Source organism: Pseudophryne corroboree, chromosome 3 (assembly GCF_028390025.1).
Source record: "Pseudophryne corroboree isolate aPseCor3 chromosome 3, aPseCor3.hap2, whole genome shotgun sequence".
In the NCBI taxonomy this organism is placed as follows: Eukaryota; Metazoa; Chordata; class Amphibia; order Anura; family Myobatrachidae; genus Pseudophryne; species Pseudophryne corroboree.
The window spans coordinates 321675985-321689543 of NC_086446.1; the positions used below are offsets into that span (position 1 = coordinate 321675985).

General features: G+C 46.3%; 1 protein-coding gene across 2 annotated transcripts in view; it reads left to right on the forward strand.

The window, feature by feature from the left end:
- CDC27 (cell division cycle 27) overlaps positions 1-13559 on the forward strand; it is a 255809-nt gene that overhangs the window by 156260 nt on the left and 85990 nt on the right. For both annotated transcript variants that reach the window (XM_063959474.1, XM_063959475.1), the window contains 3 exons: positions 9403-9502; positions 9604-9811; positions 10263-10435. In XM_063959474.1, coding sequence (XP_063815544.1) covers positions 9403-9502; positions 9604-9811; positions 10263-10435 — 481 coding nt within the window. The remainder of the gene's footprint in view (positions 1-9402; positions 9503-9603; positions 9812-10262; positions 10436-13559) is intronic.

Sequence of the window (13559 nt, forward strand, 5' to 3'; positions counted from 1 at the left end):
GACGCTCTGGTAACACCGTGGGTGTACCAGTCAGTGTATGTGTTCCCTCCTCTGCCTCTCATACCCAAGGTACTGAGAATCATAAGAAGGAGAGGAGTAAGGACTATACTCGTGGCTCCGGATTGGCCAAGAAGGACTTGGTACCCGGAACTTCAAGAGATGCTCACAGAGGACCCGTGGCCTCTACCTCTAAGAAGGGACCTGCTCCAGCAGGGACCCTGTCTGTTCCAAGACTTACCGCGGCTGCGTTTGACGGCATGGCGGTTGAACGCCGGATCCTGAAGGAAAAAGGCATTCCGGATGAAGTCATCCCTACCCTGATCAAAGCCAGGAAGGATGTAACCATACAGCATTATCACCGTATTTGGCGTAAATATGTTGCGTGGTGCGAGGCCAGGAAGGCCCCTACAGAGGAATTTCAACTGGGTCGTTTCCTGCATTTCCTGCAAACAGGACTGTCTATGGGCCTAAAATTAGGGTCCATTAAGGTTCAAATTTCGGCCCTGTCGATTATCTTCCAGAAAGAACTGGCTTCAGTTCCTGAAGTTCAGACGTTTGTCAAGGGGGTACTGCATATACAGCCTCCTTTTGTGCCTCCAGTGGCACCTTGGGATCTCAATGTAGTTTTGGGGTTCCTAAAATCACATTGGTTTGAACCACTCACCACTGTGGACTTAAAATATCTCACATGGAAAGTGGTAATGCTGTTGGCCCTGGCTTCAGCCAGGCGTGTCTCAGAATTGGCGGCTTTATCCTATAAAAGCCCTTACCTAATTTTTCATACGGACAGGGCAGAATTGAGGACTCGTCCTCAATTTCTCCCTAAGGTGGTTTCAGCGTTTCACTTGAACCAGCCTATTGTGGTACCTGCGGCTACCAGGGACTTGGAGGACTTCAAGTTGCTGGACGTAGTCAGGGCCCTGAAAATATATGTTTCCAGGACGGCTGGAGTCAGAAAATCTGACTCGCTGTTTATCCTGTATGCACCCAACAAGCTGGGTGCTCCTGCTTCTAAGCAGACTATTGCTCGTTGGATTTGTAGTACAATTCAGCTTGCACATTCTGTGGCAGGCCTGCCACAGCCAAAATCTGTAAAAGCCCATTCCACAAGGAAGGTGGGCTCATCTTGGGCGGCTGCCCGAGGGGTCTCGGCTTTACAACTTTGCCGAGCAGCTACTTGGTCAGGGGCAAACACGTTTGCTAAATTCTACAAATTTGATACCCTGGCTGAGGAGGACCTGGAGTTCTCTCATTCGGTGCTGCAGAGTCATCCGCACTCTCCCGCCCGTTTGGGAGCTTTGGTATAATCCCCATGGTCCTTACGGAGTTCCCAGCATCCACTAGGACGTCAGAGAAAATAAGAATTTACTTACCGATAATTCTATTTCTCGTAGTCCGTAGTGGATGCTGGGCGCCCATCCCAAGTGCGGATTGTCTGCAATACTTGTACATAGTTATTGTTACAAAAATCGGGTTATTATTGTTGTGAGCCATCTTTTCAGAGGCTCCTCTGTTATCATGCTGTTAACTGGGTTCAGATCACAGGTTGTACGGTGTGATTGGTGTGGCTGGTATGAGTCTTACCCGGGATTCAAAATCCTTCCTTATTGTGTACGCTCGTCCGGGCACAGTATCCTAACTGAGGCTTGGAGGAGGGTCATAGGGGGAGGAGCCAGTGCACACCAGGTAGTCCTAAAGCTTTACTTTTGTGCCCAGTCTCCTGCGGAGCCGCTATTCCCCATGGTCCTTACGGAGTTCCCAGCATCCACTACGGACTACGAGAAATAGAATTATCGGTAAGTAAATTCTTATTTTTCTCTGAAATAACTGACAAAAGTAATTGGCATCCAGCATTTTTTATTCTATATTTAAAGAAATCAGACTTTGTGTTTTGATTCAACAGAATATGTTTTAAATAATAAAACAAATGAGAATGGCGTGAATAAAAATGGTGGGACCCTTAGCCTAATAATTTGTTGCCCAATCTTTAACAGCAATCACTGCAGTCAAGCAATTTCTGTAGCCTTCAATGAGACTTCTACACCTGTCAACAGGTAGTTTTGCCCACAATTCATTAGCAATCTGCTCCAGCTGTCTCAGGTTTTATTGGTGCGTCCTGCAGAGTGCACGTTTCAGATGTTTACATAGATGTTTTATAACATTCAGGTCCAGGCTCATTGAAGGCAACTTCAGAATAGGCCATTGTTTTGTTCTTCTCCATTTCATTGTGCCCTGCACAGGTTCAAGACACCCTGTGCCAGACACTGCAAAGCAGTCCCAAAACATAACCAAGCTTTGCTGTTCCACAGTAGTTATGGTGTTCTTTTCTTTGAAAGCATCATATTTATTTTATTTAATTTCTCTGACGTCCTAGTGGATGCTGGGAACTCCATAAGGACCATGGGGAATAGACTGGCTCCGCAGGAGACTGGGCACTCTAAAGAAAAGATTAGGTACTATCTGGTGTGCACTGGCTCCTCCCTCTATGCCCCTCCTCCAGACCTCAGTTAGAATCTGTGCCCGGCCAGAGCTGGGTGCTCCTAGTGGGCTCTCCTGAGCTTACTAGTAAAGAAAGTATTTATTAGGTTTTTTATTTTCAGTGAGCTTCTGCTGGCAACAGACTCACTGCTACGTGGGACTAAGGGGAGAGAAGCAAACCTACCTGCTTGCAGCTAGCTTGTGCTTCTTAGGCTACTGGACACCATTAGCTCCAGAGGGTACGAACACAGGCACCTGTCCTCGATCGTCCGTTCCCAGAGCCGCGCCGCCGTCCCCCTCGCAGAGCCAGAAGAACAGAAGCTTGAAGACGACGAAATCGGCGGCAGAAGACTCCTGTCTTCATTTAAGGTAGCGCACAGCACCGCAGCTGTGCGCCATTGCTCCCAGCACACTTACACACTCCGGTCACTGTAGGGTGCAGGGCGCTGGGGGGGGGCGCGGCGCCCTGGGCAGCAATTGAAGTACCTTTTGACAATAAAAATACATATATACAGTCTGGCACTGTATATATGTAAAAACCCCTGCCATTTTTTCACAGAAAGCGGGACAGAAGCCTGCCACTGAGGGGGCGGGGCCTTCTTCCTCAGCACACCAGCGCCATTTTCTATTCACAGCTCCGCTGGAAAGAAGCTCCCCAGGCTCTCCCCTGCAGTATCCAGATACACAAAGGGTGAAAAAGGGGGGGGGGGGGGGGCACATAAATGTAGGCGCAAATTTGTATATACAGCAGCTACTGGGTAAACACTGAGTTGTAGTGTAATCCCTGGGTTATATAGCGCTGGGGTGTGTGCTGGCATACTCTCTCTCTGTCTCTCCAAAGGGCCTTGTGGGGGAACTGTCTTCAAATAGAGCATCCCCTGTGTGTGTGGTGTGTCGGTACGCGTGTGTCGACATGTCTGAGGTAAAAGGCTCCCCTAAGGAGGAGGAGAGAGCAAATGTGTGTGAGAGGGTGTCTCCGTCGACAACGCCGACACCTGTTTGGATATGTGTAAGTGCTGAGGTGAATTTATTGCACAAAAGATTAGAGAACAGACAGGAAATCTACCCATGTCTGTCCCTATGTCGCAGAGACCTTCAGAGTCTCACAATGATCACTATCCAAAATAATACACACTGATATCGACACGGAGTTTGACTCCAGTGTCGACTACGATAATGCAAAGTTACAGCCAAAATGGCTGAAAGGTATTCAATATATTATTATTGTAATAAAAGATGATTTGCATATCACTGATGACTCATTTGTCCCTGACACAAGGGTACACATGTTACGGGGAAGAAAGCTGAGGTAAATTTCCCTCCTCTCATGAGGAAAAAGGGCGGGAATCTCCAGACAAGAAACTGCAGCTTCCCACAAGGAATTCTCAGGCAGTATCCTTTCCCCACTAGGGCCAGGATGTGATGGGAATCTTCCCCTAGGGTGTCACGTTTGCCCAGACGGTAGCACTAGCTGTTCTCAGGGATCCTGCAGATAGCGTGCACATTCTAGTACACTACTCAGACCGGCGATTGTGTCGGCATGGGTTTATAGCGCTGTGGCAGCGTGGACAGGTACCTTTATCAGCAGAGATTGAGACCCTAGTATGCATATAGATATATATATATATATATATATATATATATATATATATATATATATATATAGATATGACAAGAATTACTCTCCCACTGCGCTATTTCAAATAAAACACTAAAATTAATTAATTATATGGCTGCCTGTATCCTCTAAGTTCCCTGTTAGGAGGAACTAAATGTGTGAAAATATGAAACGAAATAGAGGAGATGGCGCCAAGGGAGTTATATCAACGCCCTACCTAAAAACGGACCCTTACAGTACTCTCCGGATAAATTACGTCAGATAACAAATACTAACATAAAAATTTATTAAAACAACATATAAACCTGACACAAATGTTCATAAGTATACAGAGTTGATACATTTACATTTGTCGCACAATTTGAACAATCAGTTTGTAGTGATGAGGAAAAAGCGTAGATATATCACTACGATTTCCTCCTTCTCCTTATTGTAGATTTGGAGGTAACATCAGATAATAGATAGATAAATAACCCAACGCGTTTCGTCTTGTTCCAAGACTTCATCAGGGGTAAAATCTCTTCATTTCAGAACATATTGTCAGCACATAAAAGGTCATTCAAAGATGTATGAACAACGTTTCAATATTTCAATGGGACTTGATTGATACAGCGAGGACCATACCTCATATATCATCAGCTTGAGTCTGACATTCAGATATTCGAATATGGGGAAGATTCATATGTGTATAGAATCTAACTGGTTCGCAAGCATAAGGAACCTCGTCGGTCAGCAGCTTGAACCTGACACTCAGAGACTCAGGAGTGAAGGCAATTCAAATGGGTATAATGTCTAACCAATTTAGAACACGTGGTAGACCCTCCAGTGGTGCAGTGCTGACAGCCAAGTCTCTGTCTCATTATACAGAGACTTGGCTGTCAGCACTGCACCACTGGAGGGTCTACCACGTGTTCTAAATTGGTTAGACATTATACCCATTTGAATTGCCTTCACTCCTGAGTCTCTGAGTGTCAGGTTCAAGCTGCTGACCGACGAGGTTCCTTATGCTTGCGAACCAGTTAGATTCTATACACATATGAATCTTCCCCATATTCGAATATCTGAATGTCAGACTCAAGCTGATGATATATGAGGTATGGTCCTCGCTGTATCAATCAAGTCCCATTGAAATATTGAAACGTTGTTCATACATCTTTGAATGACCTTTTATGTGCTGACAATATGTTCTGAAATGAAGAGATTTTACCCCTGATGAAGTCTTGGAACAAGACGAAACGCGTTGGGTTATTTATCTATCTATTATCTGATGTTACCTCCGAATCTACAATAAGGAGAAGGAGGAAATCGTAGTGATATATCTACGCTTTTTCCTCATCACTACAAACTGATTGTTCAAATTGTGCGACAAATGTAAATGTATCAACTCTGTATACTTATGAACATTTGTGTCGGGTTTATATGTTGTTTTAATAAATTTTTATGTTATTATTTGTTATCTGACGTAATTTATCCGGAGAGTACTGTAAGGGTCCGTTTTTAGGTAGGGCATTGATATAACTCCCTTGGCGCCATCTCCTCTATTTCGTTTCATATATATATAGATATATATATATAGATATATACATATTGAAGATGCTGTCTTAAGAGATATATATATATATATATATATATATATATATCTAACATGCCCAAAGAGACATGAGTATACTGGGTCCTGGAGTCGAAGCTATGTCGATTTCTGCTTGACGTGTCCTGTAGAATATGCATTGGACAGATGATGCCGACTTAAGAGGCATATGGAAGGCTGAGGATTGTGTGGAGAAGGTTTCTCGGACCTGGTCTCCGCAGCTTTAGCTGGTAAATTCTAATATTTTGCCTTATATTCTTGCACAGCCTAGGAAAGCAGGACATTATCAAATGCAGCCTTTCGAATAAAGAAACAAAGTCCGAGGTGCGTCCTTTCTTGCCAGAGGCGGCGGCAGAGGAAAGAAGCTGCACAACACGGCTAGTTCCCAGGAACAGAAGTCCTCCCTGGCCTCTACAAAAATCCACCGCATGTCGCTGGGGCTCCACATGCGGAGCTAGGCCCGGTGGGGGCACGCCTTCGTAAGTTCAGCCACAAGTGGGTTCACTCCCTGTTAGATCCCTGGGCGATCGATATTGTGTCTCAGGGATATAAGCTGGACTTTGAGAAGATGCCCCCTCACCGACGGCCTTGCCGGCTTCCCCCCACGAGAGGGAAACAGTGTTAACTGCAATTCACAAATTGTATCTGCAACAGGCTGTGGTCAAGGTTCCCCTCCTTCAACAAGGAGGGGGTTATTAATCAACCATGTTGTAGTCCCGTAACCTGACGGTTCGGTGGGACCCATATTGAATTTAAAATCCCTGAACATATACCTTTCCGGGTCTCGAAGTCAGTGACACTTTCCCCCCCAGAGACACGACCGCACTCCTCGGATCCGGCCGGCGGCAGACGCCTGTCCACACGGGCGCCTTCCGCAGCCATAGACCGAGTTAGAGAGCGGCGAGTCCAGAGCCAGTAATTACTTATCTCCTGCAACTCATCCCTCCCGCATAGCCACCTGGGGTACCCCTTCATTTGCTTGCACTGTAGGAAGATCACCTCACCCCCCCTCCCTCTCAAGACAGGATCAAGCTGCTGCAACAGACTCTGCGCACAGAGGACCCATGGCCTCTGCCTCTCAGACAGGACCTGCTGCAACAAGGGCCCTGTCTGTTCCAAGACTTACCGCGGCTGCGTTTGACGGCATGGCGGTTAAACGCCGGATCCTAGCGGTAAAAGGCATTCCGGATGAAGTTATTCCTACACTGATAAAGGCTAGGAAGGACGTGACAGCAAAGCATTATCACCGTATATGGCGAAAATATGTTGCTTGGTGTGAGGCCAGGACGGCCCCTACAGAGGAATTCCAGCTGGGTCGATTCCTGCACTTCCTGCAGTCAGGAGTGTCTATGGGCCTAAAATTAGGGTCCATAAGGGTCCAGATTTCGGCCCTATCCATTTTCTTTCAAAAAGAACTGGCTTCACTGCCTGAGGTTCAGACGTTTGTGAAGGGAGTGCTGCATATTCAGCCCCCTTTTGTGCCACCAGTAGCACCTTGGAATCTTAACGTTGTGTTGGATTTCCTGAAATCCCACTGGTTTGAGCCACTTAAGACCGTGGAACTAAAGTATCTCACGTGGAAAGTGGTCATGCTGTTGGCCTTAGCATCGGCTAGGCATGTGTCAGAATTGGCGGCTTTGTCATGTAAAAGCCCCTATCTGATCTTCCATATGGACAGGGCAGAATTGCGGACTCGTCCCCAATTTCTCCCAAAGGTGGTATCATTGTTTCATTTGAACCAACCTATTGTGGTGCCTGCGGCTACTCGGGACTTGGAGGACTCCAAGTTGCTGGACGTAGTCAGGGCTTTGAAAATATGTTTCCAGAACGGCTGGAGTCAGGAAGACTGACTCGCTGTTTATCCTGCATGCATCCAACAAGCTGGGTGCTCCTGCTTTAAAGCAAACTATTGCTCGCTGGATCTGTAGCACGATTCAGCTGGCTCATTCTGCGGCTGGATTACCGCATCCAAAATTAGTAAAAGCCCATTCCACAAGGAAGGTGGGCTCTTCTTGGGCGGCTGCCCGAGGGGTCTCGGCTTTACAGCTTTGCCGAGCGGCTACTTGGTCGGGTTCAAACACCTTTGCAAAGTTCTACTAGTTTGATACCCTGGCTGAGGAGGACCTTGTGTTTGCTCATTCGGTGCTGCAGAGTCATCCGCACTCTCCCGCCCGTTTGGGAGCTTTGGTATAATCCCCATGGTCCTTGCGGAGTTCCCAGCATCCACTAGGTCGTCAGAGAAAATAAGAATTTACTCACCGGTAACTCTATTTCTCGTAGTCCGTAGAGGATGCTGGGCGCCCGTCCCAAGTGCGGACTTTCTGCAATACGTGTATATAGTTATTGCTTAAATAAGGGTTATTGTTATGAGCCATCCGTTGAGTGAGGCTCAGTTGTTGTTCTTACTGTTAACTGGGTAAGGTTATCACAAGTTGTACGGTGTGGCTGGTATGAGTCTTACCCTGGATTCCAAAAATCCTTTCCTTGTAATGTCAGCTCTTCCGGGCACAGTTTCCCTAACTGAGGTCTGGAGGAGGGGCATAGAGGGAGGAGCCAGTGCACACCAGATAGTACCTAATCTTTTCTTTAGAGTGCCCAGTCTCCTGCGGAGCCAGTCTATTCCCCATGGTCCTTACGGAGTTCCCAGCATCCACTACGGACTACGAGAAATAGAATTACCGGTGAGTAAATTCTTATTTTTTTCTGCTGTGAACAAAGAACTGATGGGAATTGTCAAAAAGCTATAGTTTTGACGACTCTGTCCAAAACACATTCTACACCTTGAGGAAGGATTTAGATCCAAAACGCATTGGTCGAGGAAAGGGAAAGACCACACTGTATTGGAAGTGGGGGTGATGTACCTGGGAACATCACCCATCCCTTTATGCTTTTACATGTACCTGTCTTAAAGGCCTCAGGCAGTTGTGGTTATCCTATATATTAAAAGGCTAACGCTGCTCCTCACCTCTATGAGGGGAATTCAAGTGTTGGGGGTTTTGCTGTGTTTTTTTTTTTTTTTTTTTTTTCCTTTTAGAGAGCTGTGTAGAACTCTGAACTGTGCTTTTCTTTGTGTGCATTGGAGATGCTGAGCAAATCTTATGTTCACATTTCTTAATTAATGTAGGGATCATTTTATACAGCGCAACAGGGGTGCCTGCCGTTCCGGTGATTTTGTACTCCGCCCTGTAGTATTATTGTATTAAAAAAAGAACTACTGTGTTTACTGTGCACTAGGTCGCTTGTCAGGGCTTGCTACATTGTACAGTATTCTGTAGTACCATATCCATTCACTGCTATTCAGCACTGTACTGTAGTTTTCAATAGTGGAACAATCACCACCCAGTGGTGAAGCGGTGTATTGCATGCTGTGGATCCTCTTGCACCTTATCACACCTTACTTTGCCTACCTGCAATATTTATATGGCGCAACTAGGACCCCTGCATGGCGCAGCAGCAGCAACCATGAGTGTAGCTACATCTGTAAGCTGTCCTGTGTAGAGAGTACAGTACTTTTTTTTTTTTTTATCTACCAAGTTTTGGGGTATGGGCAGACAACTGTTCTTCCTGACTCTTAACCAGCATAGAAAAGTGTGGAAATGATAAATGTTGATAGTATCCAGGCTGTATCTTCGTATAGAACTTTGCTTTAATGTAGATGCATAGCTGAAGTCACCCCTTTATCTCCCTTTGGTAATTTTGTGCTCTTTCTTTTTCTCAGCACTACACCACAGGTACTGAGCCCAACTATAGCTGCCCCTCCTAATGCATTACCACGACGTAGCTCCCGCCTTTTTACAAGTGACAGTTCTACCACCAAGGTAAGACTTTGTTGGCTCACTATAAGATTGACTCAATTATGGTTTAAGGTAAAGAAATGTTTGTTTGTTTATTGTAAGATTGTTTGCCTCCATTATTGTAGGAAAACAGTAAAAAGCTGAAAATGAAATTTCCTCCCAAAATCCCAAATCGTAAAACCAAAAGCAAAACTAACAAAGGTGGTATTACTCAGACCAATTTGAATGAGAGTTTGGAAATAAGCAAGCTGGATTCCTCTATCATCTCTGAAGGCAAGATCTCCAATGTGGGCCCTCAGATTCAGGCACTAACTATACAAAAAGCTGCAGCAGGTAAGCACTCCTCTTCTTGGGTAGTCTGTGGTTCACTGCACATCCTGAAACACAAAATGATACTTATGTAAACAGAATGCTGGGCAGAGAAGCGTATGTAGAGGAGTAGAGTCCCAGATGAAGGTTCTTCCTTGGGGTGGAAGCACCTGGTAAAAAGAACTTGGTTGGGGAATTTTGGAACTGGAGCAGGTTGGTGGGTACTTCTTAAACTTTACGATTTTGAGAGTATAGGCCATCTAGAATGGGAGTTAAGGATCTCCCTGGTAGTAGCATGAGGTGCCTGAAGTAAAGGGTGTTAGTTTGGGCATATAGTGGAAGTGCATAATGTTTGGGCACAGTGAGGACTAGTTGTGCCACAGATTTGAGTTCACTAAAGTACCCAGGATAACACAAAGTCAAAGATTGTATATTTATTTTAATTTTATATCTTGTTCCATTCTCTTTTTCCCAGAAGGCTTAATGAGCCTCTTGAGGGACATGGGAAAAGGTTATGTGGCCTTGTGCTCCTATAACTGCAAAGAAGCAATCAATATCCTAAGCCACCTTCCTTCCCACCACTACAACACAGGCTGGGTATTATGTCAGATCGGAAGAGCCTATTTCGAGCTGGCAGAGTATTTGCAGGTAAGGAGCCAGTCTTTTTCCTTTTTTCCTTTTTTCCCCCTTTTTTCACATCTTGTTTGAGAAATTTTGTGGACCTTTGGGAAGAATATGAAAACAATCATCAAACTATTATGTGTCTTCTGTAAATGTTAGTGTTTTTATTAGAAAGTGTGCCTTATTATAGTAAATCTTTATATTAAATCCCTGTGTTGACCAAACTTTCCCCTATTGTGTTAGGTTTGTGCTTACTTTTACTGATGATTCTAGATGTTATTACATTTTATTATGGTTTATTCCTCTTTCGTCCTATCTGGGAGACGCTGCAGACTGTGGGTTAGAGGTTAGACTGGGAAGTAGGCACTCAATAGTTAAACTAATGGAGTCAAAACTCTCCTCTTCTAAGCCTTTCCAACTCATCCAGCTAGTCAGTCTCTTTTTTCCTATTACGTTGCCTGAATTCCTTTTCTAGGATCAAGCTTTTGGGGGAGTAGGTGTTATGACTGCACTCGATGTCCCGGAAGTGGGTCACCATGCAGGTGCTCTGGTGCCCTATTTCTCTTTCAGCAAGGCTGGGGAACACTAGACCAATGGATTGCGGGTTGGCTTGGATGATTTGGCACATAAACTATACTGTAGCTTTAAAATCGATGCTCTTCCCCCCTGTAACCCCAGAATTCCAGTCTTCTTTATGTGCCTCACAGAGTAGGGCAATTTTTCAGGGGCATATTATAGCTAAATGAATTTTACTTTATTCATAAGTCTTTTTGCTTTTTAGTTAGGTACTGAGTGCTGCTTATTTTTCTTTCTCTGACGTCCTAGTGGATGCTGGGGACTCCGTAAGGACCATGGGGAATAGCGGGCTCCGCAGGAGACTGGGCACTCTAAAGAAAGATTTAGTACTATCTGGTGTGCACTGGCTCCTCCCTCTATGCCCCTCCTCCAGACCCCAGTTAGAATCTGTGCCCGGCCAGAGCTGGGTGCTTTTAGTGAGCTCTCCTGAGCTTGCTATTAAGAAAGTTTTTTTAGTTAGGTTTTTTATTTTCAGAGAGCTTCTGCTGGCAACAGACTCTCTGCTACGAGGGACTGAGGGGAGAGAAGCAAACCTACTAACTGCGGCTAGGTTGCGCTTCTTAGGCTACTGGACACCATTAGCTCCAGAGGGATCGAACACAGGACCTGACCTTGTCGTCCGTTCCCGGAGCAGCGCCGCTGTCCCCCTCGCAGAGCCAGAAGACAGAAGCCGGCAGAAGCGGAGAAGACATCGAAATCGGCGGCAGAAGACTCCTGTCTTCACATGAGGTAGCGCACAGCACTGCAGCTGTGCGCCATTGCGCCCACACTAACCCACACACTCCGGTCACTGTAGGGTGCAGGGCGCAGGTGGGGGCCCTGGGCAGCAATTAGATACCTCCTGGCGAATGCTGCATATAAACAGTGGAAAACTGTTATATGTATGAGCCCCCGCCATTAATTTTACTAAAAATCGCGGGACAGAAGCCCGCCGCTGAGGGGGCGGGGCCTTCGTCCTCAGCACTCACCAGCGCCATTTTCCTTCCACAGCTCCGCTGAGAGGAAGCTCCCCAGGCTCTCCCCTGCAGAATCACGGTAGAAGGGTAAAAAAGAGAGGGGGGGCACATAAATTTAGGCGCATAAATCATAATACAGCAGCTACTGGGTAAACCCTAAGTTACTGTGTAATCCCTGGGTTATATAGCGCTGGGGTGTGTGCTGGCAGACTCTCTCTCTGTCTCTCCAAAAGGCCTTGTGGGGGTCCTGTCCTCATTTAGAGCTTCCCCTGTGTGTGTGGTGTGTCGGTACGCGTGTGTCGACATGTTTGACGAAGAGGGCTATGTGGAGGCAGAGCAAGTGCAGTTGACTGACGTGTCGCCGCCGACGGTGCCGACACCTGATTGGATGGATATGTGGAAGGTGTTAAATGATAATGTAAACTCCTTACATAAAAGGTTGGATAAAGCTGATACCTCGGGCCAGTCAGGGTCTCAACCCATGCCTGATCCTACAGCGCAGAGGCCCTCAGGGTCTCAAAAGTGCCCGCTATCCAAAATGGTTGACACAGATGTCGACACGGATTCTGACTCCAGTGTCGACGACGATGATGCAAAATTGCAACCAAAAATGACAAAAGCTATACGTTACATGATTATAGCGATGAAGGATATTTTACACATATCAGAGGTAAACCCTGTCCCTGACAAGAGGGTTTATATGTATGGGGAGAAAAAGCAAGAGGTGACTTTTCCCCCTTCACATGAGTTAAATGAGTTATGTGAAAGAGCGTGGGATTCCCCAGATAAGAAAGTCCTTATTTCCAAAAGGTTACTTATGGCGTACCCTTTCCCGCCAGAGGACAGGGTGCGCTGGGAATCCTCCCCTAGGGTAGATAAAGCTCTGACACGCTTATCTAAGAAGGTGGCCCTGCCGTCGCAGGATACGGCCACCCTAAAGGATCCTGCAGATAGAAAGCAGGAAAGTATCCTGAAATCTGTTTATACACATTCAGGGACTCGACTGAGGCCGGCAATTGCTTCGGCGTGGATGTGTAGTGCTGTAGCAGCGTGGACAGATAATCTGTCTGAGGAAATGGATACCTTAGACAGGGATACCATTATGCTGACCCTGGGGCATATAAAAGTCACTGTCCTATATATGACGGATGCCCAGAGGGACATTTGCCTACTGGGCTGTAGAATTAATGCAATGTCAATTTCTGCCAGGAGGGTCCTGTGGACTCGGCAGTGGACAGGTGATGCCGACTCCAAAAAACACATGGAGGTGTTACCTTACAAGGGTGAGGAAATGTTTGGGGACGGTCTCTCGGACCTGGTTTCCACAGCTACTGCTGGGAAGTCAAACTTTTTGCCATATATTCCCTTACAACCGAAGAAAGCACCGTATTACCAAATGCAGTCCTTTCGCGCACAAAGAAGCAAGAAGGTCAGAGGTGCTTCCTTTCTTGCTAGAGGCAGGGGCAGAGGAAAAAAGCTGCACCTTACAGCTAGTTCCCAGGAACAGAAGTCCTCCCCGGGTTCCACTAAATCCACCGCATGACGCTGGGGCTCCACGGGTGGAGCCAGGAGCTGTGGGGGCGCGTCTCCGACATTTCAGCCACCAGTGGGTTCGCTCA